This window comes from Onychostruthus taczanowskii, unplaced genomic scaffold, assembly GCF_017590055.1.
Source record: "Onychostruthus taczanowskii isolate IOZ18803 unplaced genomic scaffold, ASM1759005v1 scaffold36, whole genome shotgun sequence".
Lineage (NCBI taxonomy): Eukaryota > Metazoa > Chordata > Aves > Passeriformes > Passeridae > Onychostruthus > Onychostruthus taczanowskii.
The window spans coordinates 5,200,403-5,215,013 of NW_024501015.1; the positions used below are offsets into that span (position 1 = coordinate 5,200,403).

The following is a 14,611-nucleotide window of genomic DNA, read 5'->3' on the forward strand; positions in this document are numbered from 1 at the left end:
CTGGTTCTTATTGAGAGTTTCAGGAGGTTTTACCGCATTTGTACAGTTCCAGACAAGATGTCTGTTTCACTGTATGGGTCAGCATTTAAGATGCTTACAATAAATTCATGGCATAGCTAAATATAAGCTTGTCCTATATATATTGTGGCACTCCAGTTATCCTGTGATAAATCTTTAAATGTTGAGGTAATTGGGTATCTTATCACATCCATTTAGAAGTATGATCAAAATAGTAATATTGTCTCTTGAACCTGCAGCTAATGCAGTCTTTGCCAGTTGTTCACAAGGTGACTTGTTGCATTGCAGTGTCTCTGAGCTGACTGTGTCTCTTCTGCAGCTTGTGATTTCCAATTGATTTGGTACATTTTTGTATCTTTTTCAAACCGTGGTGGTGGTTTGGAACCAAGTGGTGATACAGTCTTTAGCAGTTCTTGACCAACATCACCTGCAGATTGTCACAAAATGAATTGGAGTCCATTTTTTCTGTCAGCTGTGTTTTTGAGTCAGAATTAGATGGCATGGTTTTGTCTATTTTGGGGTCATTTTCGTGGCCTTAGACCTTGATGCCAGCACATTCTCTTGCAGCTGTTTATAGCTGTGACTTGGACCTGTTGCATAGAAAGTGTTGGTTTCTTCTTGCTCTGAAGTCTCACTGTGGATGAAAACTTAGATAAAATTTTCTGTCTTCAAACTGAGTTCTTCAGAGTCACCTTGTGTGCTAGAGTTGGAGTAGTGTATCTCTATTCTTTGAATTTACTCCATCGTTACTGAAAAGAGACAGTTCTGGATTAGTTTGATTTTTTGGTCATTGGTTTCCTTATTAGGAATTCCATTTTTACTATGTCTATAATTCTTCCTAGAACATTTTCACTGATTTTGTTTCAGATTGCCTTTTGAGTCACTCTGAAAAATACCTTTACTGGAATAGAATAGTTGTATTCTATCTTGCAGATGATTAATAGTGTTTGAGTCAGTTAAGTTGTCTCCAGTGAGGGATACTGACACACAAAGTCCTGTTTTGTTGAACAGCATTCATGCATTCTCAAATAATGAGTGAATGTTAAAGAGCTGCTGCAAGTACTTCAGGTAATCCAAAACCCCTCAAAGCCCATTAGAAGCCAAAATAAGAAACTGGCAAGTAGCATTGGTAGGGACAGGTATAACAGATGAGGTACAGGTATAACAGATGTTCTTTTTACTGGAGCTCTGTGACGTCCAAGAGCTCTTGTAGTTCTCAGGTATCCCTCTACAAATCTGGTGTATTAGTGCCGATGTTTCCACCATTCTGAAGTGTTTTCTCTCACATTAGAAGAGCTGTGCTCTTGAGAGCCATTACTCCATTTTTATGTAAGACTGCACATACATCATCTGAAGTTGAAACAGTATTTAGAGCATACTGGGTTTTTAAAAGATACTGCTGTTAGAGTATCAGACTTTTGTTAAGGACTGGGAAAAAACCTGAGACCATAGTTAATAATCTACTTCACAGGCAACAATATGTCCATCATTGAATCTGTTTCTGGTTTTACAGCAAAGTTTTCTGTCATTCTTAGAAGACTGTTCTGGAATCTTTATCTCTTGACTGCAAATAAACTCTTCTGGGGAGTCTTAGGTGACATTTCATTCAGCTTAAAGTGCAGTCTAATATGAAAAATATGTAGTCTTGTTTAAAAGCCAGCCAAAGTGCAACTTCTCTATTTTTCTCAAATACTTTTTCTCCTATGAGAACATGTGATTTCAAGTGTCTGAATGAACTCAGCAAGAAGTTTCAGCTCAGACTGTTTCTGGCAGCCTACAAATTCCAGTACTTGAAAATAATTTGGGCATGATGTAGAATTTACTGTTTACTTACAGGATTCCTTAAATCTCTTACTTCATTAAGGCACCCAAGGGAGCAAGAATTCTTAGTCATTGTGGGAAGTTGAGGACTAATTTCTTGGCTTTAGTAGGAAGAGGTATTTTTCTGTCCCATAACATTTCTGAAATCTGAGAATTAAAAGTGTTAGAAATTGCAACACTGCAGGGAGCTGGTCATGTCAGATTTGAACACAGAGCATAAAGGAAAGAGCTCTGAACCAAAGTGCTGTGTTGTCTGAGGTCCTCTGTGGCTGCCCTGGGAGACCATTTCCTGTGTTAGAGGAGATGTTCAGTCCCCTCCGATGTGTTGTCAAAAGCAATGCCAGGCAGAAGGAACTTGCTTGGGATGTGGTGGCTTTCTAGACATGAAGCTGGCTGCAGTGTGTTCATTTATATTGTGTTTTAATATCATCTGGCTAGACTGGGGCACAGACCTCTGAAAAGGGTGTATGAGTAGGCATTGCTTACACAGTAGTTGTGTTCCTTGGGCAGTATTGGCATCATCGAGTGTAGGAGAAGCTAAGTCTAGTCTGTGAAGGCAGATTTCTTCTGCCTTAAATCAGAAAGTGATTCAAAATACCAAACTCTGAAGGATGCATATTTTTAATTAATTATAAATTTTAGATGCCTTTAAGTTCTGCTCTGTATGTTTCCTTGTGCTTGTTTCCCCCTCCTTCCTCTGATTTCCATGGAGAGCTAGAAGAATGTGTAAAATATCCCTTGGAGCAAGACCACCAACTGTAAGCCTAACTAAGGCCATAATATAACCCATGTGGAACAATTTGAGTGCAAGAAAGAGTAAAATCTAGTCCCTTTTGGATGCAAGTCTCTCTTGTCTGCAAACCAGAGACAGGGCAAAAGAATCAACAAAACTTAGCTTATCAATATGGGGCTAAATGAAGAAGATGGCCCATGTCACCACCTCCTGCTCCTTGTATCTGACCATCCTCTTTAGTTGCTTTTCTGGAGCTGAAGAAACATGTCTGTACTTCTGTAAGAATGCACTCCTTGGGGAAAAATCAAGGTTCATGCATGCATTTTTTCCTTTGATGTGGTACATTTGGTGGTAAATTAATTGTATTATATTTAATAAATGTGTATTTAGCAGTGGTGCAGAAATGTGGACTTTAATCATAAAAGATTTAAAGTACCTCTGATGAATTTCAAAACTTGTTAGCAGAGCTTGAATTTATGGTATCCTTAATCGCATCCATCATGAAACCCTCTCTGCAAGGAATGGATGAGGCAGGTAACAAGACCCAGCAGCAATTTGGCAAAGAATTCACCCAGCCTCAGTTCTTGCCTTCATCAATCTCTTTGAAATAAAATGTGTGTCCAATGAGGTGGAAACAAATGCCTCTGAAAACATTGCAGCCTTTTTATGAATTAATGCTGTATTCCAGTAAAGGTGTGACTGCATTTCCTGAAAGAATAGCCAGCCTAGTGCTGAACTACCTGTTTTGATACTTGTAGCAGTAAAGGTCACATAACTGCAGAAAGCTTATTTGAGCTAAAGTAGAGCAAGTGTTGAAGAATGGAGGTGATGGGATACACCACAGTTACCTAGATCAGTGTCAGTGCATGATAAAGTCGGTTTACAGTGTTTCTCAGGCTGGCAGATGAGTGCAAGTTGTTGTTAAGGAAAAGTATTTTTTTAATATCTGGAATTAGTTTTTTCAAATGTAGAACATGATTTTTTTTTCCTTGACCCACAATGAAGTCTCTCAAATGGTTCTCCCTTTTTCTACTCATCTTTGACTCTCTTCATTAATTTTGGTCAAATTTCATATGGAGAAATGTGAGGAAGTCTTACAAGTTGTGTGAATGCACACATCACAGGAAGAAAGAGTGCCTCTGATGTGAGTGGCAGTGTCAGCCCACTCCTTACTAATGCCAAGGAGAGTGATAGAGAAGTGGTGTAGTGCTGGGCATGTGCTTCAAGCAGAGGCTGGAAGAGAATATAACTGCAGACACAAATCCATTTGGAACTCTTCGCCCACCAGCTTTTTTTATACCCACTCTGCTTTTTTTTTTTATCCATTCTGCTTGTGCACTCCTTCGTGGGAAAGCAAGTATCTTGCTTGTAATCTCACAGCTGTTTTATGTACAGGAGAGGTCTTAACTAGTAACAAAAATCACCAGGTGGGAAGATACTAGCTCCAGCCGGGAAGGACCTAGAGTTGCTAGTCTGCAAGAGCTTTTCTAGTGTCCCTTGTAGCAGGGGTAGGTGAAGAAACATTAGTATGTACCATTGTTTTTGATTGTAAAAAATAACTGATTCTGTACTAAAGAAAAGCAAGGTTCTACTTCATGAGGAAACAGGTCTGAATAGTTCTTCCATAAGAGTAAAATACAACAGATTCCTATTTCAGAAAGTAATCATTCAGATTATTCCCTCAAACATGTTTTCAGCTTGCTGGTAGTAAAATGTGGTGACAGTCCAATGAAACAAATGAATTAAAAGAATATCTTAAGTATCATTCATTGACACAAGGACTTTGATGCATCAAAAATCAGAAGCCTGTTCTCAAGTGATGACACTTTAAACCTCTTAATTAAAAAAAAAAAAAAATCATACTATTCCTACAGAGGTGTGTTATGGAATGTTTCCTAACTGCCGTTTACATTAGTAAATTGAATTAAATGCTTTAATTCAAATATTGTTCTCAGGCTATTTATCTAATAAGCTGAATATTATTGTCAGATAGCAGTATCAGTTGTGAGGGAATTAATCATGTCTGCTTCACATTGTCAAGCTAAAGGAATTGCTGCTTTTTATCTCCAGATACCAGCTGCCAACAAATCTCTAGATTAATTTGATTAATTTAGGCTTGCTTTTTTTTTTTTTTTTTTTTTTTTTTTTTTTTTTTTTTTTTTTTTTTACTTAGTTGGATGAAGGGAAAAAAATCCTGGTGTGGAATATACTTACCTATAATAGCAATGTGCAGTAGCCCAGCCACACCTTTGGCTGTCCTGGCTAATGGGCTGTGTGTGTTGTTTTCAGGATGTTTTCTTTCTTCTTCCCCAGTGCCATCCGTCTCTTCACTAGGAATTCTTTTTCACACTGAACAGCCACTCCAGTGAACTTTGGAAACCTCTTTCCTTCCCAGCTGTAAAAATCCGCATTCTCCAAAAGGACTTAGCATACACTTTCATAATAGACTGGTCTTGTTGGTCTCCTCATTGCCTGGTTCTTCTCTTTTTCCCTGTAATCTGCCTTGATTAGTCTGGCAAAAAATTCTAGAATTTGCTCTTTGTAATTTTTATTTTTGTGGGAGGAATCTGTGTGAGAAAGCTGTTCAAGAAATAAAAGTGGAAGCTTTGCTACAATTGTATCTGTAGCTGTCACACCGTGACAGCCATCAAGAATCTCCAGAAAGCATGTATCTGACCTACTTTCATGGTTGTCCAGCACAATAAACCTGTCTTCCATGACTCTCTGCCATGTGGAATTTTTATCTTAGCAGATCAGTCATGCTTTTATTAAAGAATTATTTGCTTTCTTAGAAGTACCAGGATTGTTGATATTGGCAAAATGGTGTGGGAGTGGGATTATCGACAAGAAATTCAAGTGAGTAATGAATCTTCTGCCTGTGTGTCTCAGAGAATTTAGCAGTGTAGAATTTAGGTACTGCAAGGACCTGACTCTAGTCAGCACCAGCTTCTCTGCCAGCCAGAGCTTGTATCTTCCCTCTTGTCCCCATGTACCTCCAATTTTTCCACTCCAGCTCCTTGCTCCAGTTTCCCCCACCAGCTCTGTCTCTCTCACCTCCCTCTGCACCCCCAGTGCTGTTCCCAGGCCTGGCACCTGGTGCTGCAAAGCCAAGAGTCAGAGCTGTAGAGCCTCCAAGCAAACTGCTTCCTGACAGAGCCCTGGGGCACAGAGGGACCTGTTCGAATGCAGTACCTGCATGCTGGCATGTCTCTGCCTGGCATGGGCAAACTGATGCTGCTTTCTAAATTTTGAAACTTGCTCTGATTTGGGCAAATTGACAAGAATGACAAAAGAAACACTGCTGATGCCATTTCAGCCAAATTGCCAAGTGGTATTTCAAAACCTGACTGTCTTGGAGCTTCTCTAGGAAAAAAAAGACTTTTGGCTTAATACATTCAAAACAACATATTTTTCAAATCCTATTCTCAGAAACAGCTAAGCCATTTTACCTAGAATTTTTTTCCAAGTGATTCTGCTTCAGGCTTGAAAAATTTCAGTATGAACTGCTGCTTGCATAACATCCTCTCCCCCTAAACCAGCACGTGACATACATGCACAGACACCATAATGCAAAATCCTAACACCATGTGAGCAGCTAAGCTTGCCAGCCTATACTTCATGTATCTACTAAGTATGAAAACATAATGTTTATATTCAAGTTGATTATAGGGGTTTTTTTAGTATCTAGCATTTATGGATGAGAAAAGTCAGACAAAAATGCATGTGCTGTTGTATTCTCTGTTATGAGATTTCTGTTTAAGTTAATCTTTGTCAACTGCTGATAATTCATCACCAGGGAAAAGGAAGGTAGTTTAGTAGCAGTAATACCCCATAGCCACATTACAAGAGCAGCCTTTGGGAATTTCATCCTACTTCAGCCTCATTCCTTTGCTGGGGCTCTGCATTCCATACAGCCACACCTGGATAAACTATTTTGCACCTGTTTTCTCTTCCAGGGTTTCAGCTAGGAAGTACATTTTTTTTTTTTGTCTCACTACTTCTTTCCATCACCTGTGTATTAGAAGTATTTCTGCAGTTTGTGTTGCAATGTGTGCCTCTTTTCTGTCATGGCAGTTAGACAAAATTTCGTTAAATTCTAAGCCCTAAACTCCTCCAACTCAAATTAATCCTAATACATCTTAATTAATCAAGTGCCTCTGATCATCTGAGGTAGATCAATTACAACATATCTTCTGTCAAGGGTGATATTAAGCAGAGCCACTTAAAAACCCCTTATGACAGTTTAGTATAGCTTATCCTTTCAGAGGTGGCTTGCAGCTGGCTACAACTCCCAGTCTGCTGTAGGACCAGTTTATAGGAAAGTCTGTCTCTACAAGAGGTGAACATCTGACTCCTCTGAAAATGCTGCACCACTTCAGCAGGGAAAGGTAAGGAGGTACATGGATAAAGCTCCTTGTGCAGATCGCTTTTCCTTTATTCTGCATAATTTGAATTTGAGACTGAGAGAATGTCACAAGACTTCAATGTTTTCTTTACAATGATGCATTCAGGACTAGAAAAATTGGGACTAGTGTATACAAAATGCCTGGTAAGCTATTTTTTGTCAGTTTTTAAAATATTAACTCATTTTAGATTTAGTGTATATAAAAGCCCCTTGGATTAGAGACAGGAAATTGAAAACTTTCAGCAAAATGTTAGTTTGATCTCTCTCAGCAAACTGAATTCATAGCACTCACATACATTTTACATGGGTTTGTATCTCCATAAGTGGCTGTAAGTGCTAACAAATCACATTTTCAAAGCACCAAAACAGTCCAAGTTAATTATAATGTGTAAATAACCAGGATAATATACATAATAATTCATGTAGCAAGATAGGCTGTAACTCTTTTAGTTGCAATAGTTTTGCTTATAATTATTAAAAGGGCAACCCTGATGTTAATTTTTTATGCTATGCATAAATTGCTTATGTTAATAGCTAAAAACCTTGTAAAAATAAAAAATTTTAAAAAAGGAACATTTGCTTTGCTGATCTCTTACGAAGTAAAAAGATCAGTCTGTATGTCCTTCTCTCCTTGCATTTCTCTCATCAGGAACAAATTCAGACTGGGAGGTTTTTTGCTGTCAGGTTAAAGGATAACAGTGAGATACTGACAGCACAATACACCAAGCTAAAGCACTGCCAGCCTCACAGTGAAAGATAAAATTCAGCTTTCTAGCTCACTGCAGTTTCCCTGTGCCTATTTAGGGAGCCAAAACCCAACACAGTTTAATGTTCTGAGATGAAAATAGAAGCAGATAAAAAGAAATTAGATGTGGAAGAATAGGGAGTGAACCACATTTTGAGATTACATGTGTTTTCAAGGGCAAAAAAATTGTATTTACTGTGTGTGTCATAACAAAGAGCCTCCTGGTCAGAGCTTAGTCTGCCATGCACTGGCCTGTCTAAAAGAGGCAGAACGAGGCAGAGCATGAGGCTCATAAGGCAGATGATACCATTGTCTCTGTAAATCTCATATTTCTGGAAAACCCTTCTAGCTATGACACTTGGAGCTGCTTGCTGTTAATAAGGTAAGGCAAGATTATTTTCTGTTTCTGAAGTTTGGCTCTACTATCATAATTTTTTAATTACCAAAGATGGAAGATATTCCTGAGCTTTGAGGATGGAGGATCTGAATTGAATTGCAACAGACAAGTCCCATGTGCAGTTATCTCCCTTTGACACATGCTATCTCCACCCAGAGAGTGCTTCTTCCTCACTTCCCTTCGACACAGTCAGAACTTAGCTTGCACAATCTCCAGGCCTGAACTCCTTCCTCTCTTAGGTTTGGGGGTTTTATTATTTGCTACATCCTTGTGGTCTTAGAAAATGGTGACTGTTACTGATGCTGAAACCAGTGCTGGAAAGATGCTTGCCTGCCTGTGGGTGACAGGAAGAGGCAGAGAAGGATTGTGGGATGTAAAATGGAGGTCATGGTCTCCCTGAGTTTCTCATCAAAATATTATCAACTAGTACTTATAAACAAATTCTTGCTGAATGAGCACCAGCTTACTTGCCTGTCTTTTCCTGCTTCCCTGATTTACTTATTGCTCATGTCTCAGGTAGTACTTCCCTCTCAGTCCTCTCCTTCCCATGTGCCTGTGACACCAGGACATTGCTTCATTGCCTCCACGCCTTCAGCAAAGTTCCAGCAGCAGCACCTCCCCTGGAAAACTGTGAATGCATCACACCCACATATAGCAACCATGACAGAGACTCTCAGCATGGCCAGGACTGTCTGTCCCCGAGCTGCAGGGTGCCTGATGCCACCAGCATCTGTCAAGGAGCCACCCTGGGTGAGGCATTGGCACTTGTCTGGTGCAGTGTGAACGTGCTGTGTAGCTCACATCCCACAGCACAGTCAGAGCCAGCCTCTGTTGGGTGGGTGCTGCCTTAGCAGGTCCCAGGTTCACGTCGTCATCTTTGACCAAAGCAGCAAAGAGCAAATATCTTATGTGGAAACCCTTACAAAGCCTTCCTTAAACTCATGTAAGACCTCTGAAAAAGTCTTCACCTGAAAAAACAAACTTGTTTGCTAACCCAGGAGCCATGCCCTATACCCTCCATAATTTTTTTATCAGGGCTGGTCCTCTCATTCTCCAAAACCATCCACAGAGCGAATGGTGCAGAAGGAGCAGGACATCTTCTCCCAAGTGAGTCAACTTACGTGTGCATGTATAGCCTACTAACTGCATCCCCAGAAGCAGTGATGCAGCTTCAAGAAAGTCTAGTTATGATAGGTGTGGGAAGAGATAAAGAAAAACTTGGTGAGTCACAGGAGAATGCCAGGGGCAGAGCCTGCATTCAGGACTCGGAATCCTGTATTCCCACCTGTAAACCTGATAATAGGTAAGAAAGAAGGAAGTGATTGATAATTAAAATAATTATGGAATAAATTAAGATAATTAGTCTCCTTATTTATCTCCTAAAGTGTTGTCCAAAACTGGAATCCCGGGATTCCAGGCCCTCTGGTTTTGTGCCACCCTATAAAATAAGAGTCCCCATCATTAGGTCTTCTTGGGCCAGAGTTCTAATTTGTGACACTGTCCCCTTGTGCAGAGGTGCAGCTCCTCAGCTGGGAGGAAGCACCAAAATGGGAAATAGGAGTAGTGAAACAACGACAAACCAGCTCTTTCTACACTCCAGATAATTTTGCAGCTCTTCCTCATAGATGGGTCAGTCTCAGTGAGGCAGAAGTAGCAATTTGCTATCCCCCAAGGGCCTGTGTGGGGCAGAGAAGCCGTGAAACATTGAGTGGGACAGTGAGCTTGCCAGCCTTGGCACAGGAGGCGAGGGATGTGAGGGGCTTGGGGACCCACAAAGAAAGCTGTGGCAGAAGGTAGAAGATGGGTGGTGATAACATAACTTTGCCTTCTGCACTCCCAGTGAAATCCTGCCTCCCTCACCCCACAAATCCCCATCTGGGGTTGGTGCTGTGCTCCTGGGGCTCCTCTGCATTTTTCAGCTGTACACAGCACTATTACAGTTGGTCCAAATGGAAGTTTTTAGCCTGTTTAGTTTCTGCTGCTTGGCCGAGTGGTAAGCAGTGGTGCCTGCCGTTGTGTCTCTAGTTCCTGGAAAATCTAGGATTTCCAGGTGGTTCCCCACACAGATATGTGGAAGACCCATGGCTGGGTTTGCACAATCAGATGTTCTTAGGTGACTGTAACTTTATCTTACAGAAATAATATCTATGTCAGTGTTGTACCAAGGGTGCTGGCTGGCACTGCACTTGTGTGCAGGATGGAGAAAGGAGGCCCCTTCTCTCCCAACCCTGCCAGCAGTGCCTGTGCCAGTCTCTCAGGGGTATTTCAGGCTTCCAGCACCAAATGACATGCCCTGCATGGCACAAGAAGTCAAAATGCACCCAGTGGTGACCCAGAGGTTTGCAGGAATCTCTGCCATGAGTTGAGGAATAGAAAGAACAGAAAAAATACATTAGAGAAAGGGATAAACAAAAGAATTGTGAGGAGTCAAAGAGAAGATAAGGGAAAAATAGATAGTACATCCCATGTTTGCTAGAAGAAATCCAGAGCTCCCACTACCACAAAATAATACAGTGTAAGCCTATGCAGTGACTGCTGATGGCTAAATAACTTCAACAAACACCTTCTGGACTTCACACACTCAGCTCAAACTGTGCAAAGGCAGGAGTGACTCCAGCCTTTGGTTTTCTCATTTGATTTGGGTTAAATCAAAAGTCTGACTGCAGTCAAGAAGAGCATCCTCTGGGAAAGAAGCATATAAAAACTGCTAAATGGTCCATCACTAACAAGAAATTTGTGTGCCTGGAGCAGCCATGTGTTTTGCAAATGACATTTTCTCCATTTATTTTTCTGCATATTTTCCTTTAGAAACTGGGGTGTGAGGTTTCCTACCAGAGCAAAAACCTGATGGGAAGGTCTGTGTTGTTAGTCACATGTAAGCACCTTGGGAAGCTGATGAGATGCTAGAGATGGTCTAGGGGGCAAAACTTTTGCACTGTTAATACTTCCAGTGATTCATAAATTATTGATAGCACTCCTGAATACCTGGTGGCCAGGAGGGAGGCCACTTCACCCACAAGGAATGCACTAATGAAAGGATGCAACAGGATTTCATACTCAGAGAAGTTCCTGGAAGAGCAAGAGCTACGCTTTTTCTATTGGAATTGAATGGCAAGAATAAAAACAGGTGGGAGTGCTGGAAGAAAATCTCACTTGAACAAAAGGAGGGAGATGAGGCTGGGTTGGGTGTGTTGGATCTGACTGGGCTGTGAGACAGGGATCAGGGTTAGGGGTAGACTCCCAGAGCTCAGCTGTGGGCTGGGTGGTCCCTGTCAGAGCAGCAGCATTCAGCATTAGGCTGCTATTACCTGAGTCATTCTTTAATTTATGGGAGCAAGATAGGCCCCAAAAGCCCTAAATGACAACTTGGTAATAACCAGGAGTCTGGCACACCCTAAACTGTATTTTGATTTCCTCTTTCGTGACTCAAGAATGCAGCTGTCTCCTTTGCCTCCTTGGAATAATATTAACACACAGGCTCTTGCATTTAAGCCTGTCAGATGAATTAATGCAGGAGCAACAAATGTGAAATGCATGTGTGATCTGCTGGGAGCATGGGCTGTGAGCAGGCACCTCCTTGGGGCTATCAGCAGCCTGAGTGAGACCTGAAACACACATGAGCTGGCACCTGTGTCTCACCTAGCTCCTGCCTTCCCTAATTTGATGCAGATGAGTAGCATTCCTGAAGTCACCTGGCTACTCATCTGAGCTTGTGAGCTGAGCAGCACAGGCAGGATCATCTGCTCCCACCCCTGCTTCCTCAACTCGGGTTTCAGAGTCAGCTCGACTTGTGCAAACCCACTGACATGCCCCAAAGGACAGAAACTGAAAAACGTGGTGAGGGTTTTTCAGACAATACTGTGAGTTTTAATCTAATTTAATATATTCATGTTTAATGATGAAAACCAAGCAACAGAGGGGTTACATGGTGCTCAGATTTATGCATGCATTATAATTAGAAAATTAGTATGTAGTGTACTTGTGAATTCAGCCAACAGAAGAAAACAGCTTGGATATATGCAACAATGACATGTATCCACATGTATGTCAAAGCATAGGGGGTTTGTTTTTTGTTTTTCTTTTTGCTCCTTAGTCTTGCTAAAATTTTAAATGGAATATTTTACTTTTTGCTAGAGCAGTTAGAGACAAAGTAAAGCTTTTTTCCTTTTTGTTTTTAACAACATATTCGCACAAAGTTAGAATTTGAGCAATGATCAGTCTTAATGTTAAAAAAAAAAAAAAAAAGAGAAAGACTTACCTATTCACAGTTAGAATGGTTTCTTTCCAAGCAGCTTCGAGCAGGCAGCAGTTCTGCAAGTGTAGTGAAATTAGTGTTTATAGATGTTACTATAGTAACTGTATCTGTAGCCACAAGCTGGTAGACTTACACTTCTGGTTATCTGGCGAGCATCAAGGTATAATGGAAAAAAAGATACATGGTACTGTAAGACAGCCATGCTCTTGAGGATTCAAGAAGGAACTGCAGTTAAATTATTTGCTTCCTGACAACTTTCATCTTTGATTTTACTTTATTGGAAGTAATAAGTTTTCAGGCTTTTAAGGTTCCTAAAGAATAAGGTTGTTCACCTAGCTGTGATGCTGTGAGCATTCACCTGTGCAGCTTCAGACATAAGCGCCCACTGAGTGGCCTCGATGCACATCGGTGGAGTTATTAATCTGTGTGAAAGCAGCAAATGTAATTTCAGTATCAGAACTGTAATTCATTACATGCAAGTGGGCAAACTTAATGCTGGGTTAAATATCATTATCTACCTAGTTAAAGGAGAACCTGGTGATTTGGGGGAAAAAAAAAAAAACCAAAAAAAACAAAAAAGGAAAAACATACAGGGGCATGTAAACGTACATCAACTCCCAGGAAAACTATGGGTCTGTGTTCAGGCGGGGATATTAAGTGGTCCATTGCAGCCAGCGTGTTGTTCCAGATGTGCTCTTTGCTTGTAACATTTGCTCTGCCGAGGAGGAGTCGTGGGAAAGCTGAAAGCGAAACTAAGCAAGAACAGTTTCATTTTCAAGTCCGAAAGCAGAAATCTAACCGGCATAAAGAAAATGCAAGCAAAGAGCTTCTTAGGGGCTGCTTAACCTACAGCGGCTATTTGCTATTTTAAAACGTGATTCGGACACTTACAACAAAAAATCAAAAATAAAAGACGAAGATAATTCTCTCGTAAATGTCAGAGAAACTGGATTTTCGTATCGCGTTTAATTTCCTATTAATCTTGACGCTGCTACCGCCAAGGGCAGCGGCTCCTCCACCTTAACCAGTCCGTCTTAAAGCGCCGGGGATGGCAGCAGCCATCTTACGGGTCGCTGTCACAGCTGCTGGCAAGCCCGAAGCCAGCCCGGCCTCTGCCGCGGATTCCCCGGGGTACCCCGGCTCCGCCCGAGCCGGGGAGCAGGTCTGACCCACAGCCCATCAACACCCTGTCGATTTTAAAACCTCAGCAAAATACAAAAGTAAATAATTAAATAGAGAAAAGCAACATATCCCCTTGTTTCATTAAATACCTCATTTTATTCCATTCTGGTTTCCTATAATTTCGTGAATATGCCAGCTCGCTGTATAACATCATGCTTGAAAATACCCCCAGGAGCTGCGAAGGGAAGAAGGACGCCACAGGGTTCTGTCACACACCCTTCCCCCCAAATATTACTCCGCACAAACCTAGAGTTATTTTTGCTTTCCCCATGCAAGGTGCCACGGCCCTGTGCCTGCAAGAGCCCTCTGTCTGCGCTGGGACTTCCCTCCAAACTCATACTGCTTCTTTGATAGTTTAGCTTCACACATCAAAGAACCGTAAATCCCACGCAAACGCCCAGCCTCAGTCCCAACCCTTTAAACCGTGCTGCCGTAGTACGGAATTGCCATTTGTGGTTTCTCACGGCTCAGCCACGGTTTTAATACGTGCAACGGGGCAGAACCGCCTCTCACCCGGTGCACTTGCTGCTGTGCATGGAGTGCGCTCTCTGGAGCAGGGCCATTTCCTTAAATTAAGTTTCAATTAAAGGGTAATCCCTAAGGTATAAACTGACCTGGTCTCAACACTTGTTTCTGGACACAACAAACAACCAAGCCCCAGAACCATGACGCGAGAAACTGAGCAGAGAGTTTTTGAATTAGCCAGTATTTGAAACTGACCCGTACTTTTACATTCAGTTAGAAATCATCTGGGGAAGAAGACTGAACCCTTCAAAGCTGCCCGCAGAGTACACAGAGTGGGAAGGCAATGGTTAAGCCAAACAAAGTAGCGGCGCTCCGAGGGGCCACAGCGGCTGCGGCAGCACCGCGGGCTCACCGGGGTTCGGGACCGTTCGACACCGCCAGCGATGCAGCCTCTTTTTAGGGCAACTTTCCGCGCAGCCTCCCGGAGGGCCGGGATGGCTCCCTAGCGGCTCCGCACGCACGGGTGCCGCCGCCGCCCTTCCCGCGGGGGCGCCGCCCGCCCGCGCAGCCCCGCGCAGGGAGGCGGGCGG

General features: G+C 42.0%; 2 protein-coding genes across 2 annotated transcripts in view; one reads left to right on the plus strand and one right to left on the minus strand.

The window, feature by feature from the left end:
* Window positions 1-129: 129 nt before the first annotated feature.
* Window positions 130-12,780, minus strand: PP2D1 (protein phosphatase 2C like domain containing 1). Its single transcript, XM_041411446.1, is given in 9 exon segments — window positions 130-767; window positions 4,787-4,980; window positions 4,982-5,018; window positions 5,021-5,050; window positions 5,053-5,396; window positions 5,398-5,488; window positions 5,627-5,730; window positions 12,378-12,430; window positions 12,733-12,780. Coding segments are annotated over 9 exon segments (915 nt in total). The 3' UTR covers window positions 130-753.
* A 642-nt stretch (window positions 12,781-13,422) lies between these two features.
* The window catches only part of KAT2B (lysine acetyltransferase 2B), a 41,253-nt gene continuing 40,064 nt past the window's right edge, over window positions 13,423-14,611 (plus strand). The window contains exon 1 of the mRNA XM_041411447.1: window positions 13,423-13,536. Within this exon, the coding sequence (XP_041267381.1) occupies window positions 13,423-13,536 (114 nt within the window). The remainder of the gene's footprint in view (window positions 13,537-14,611) is intronic.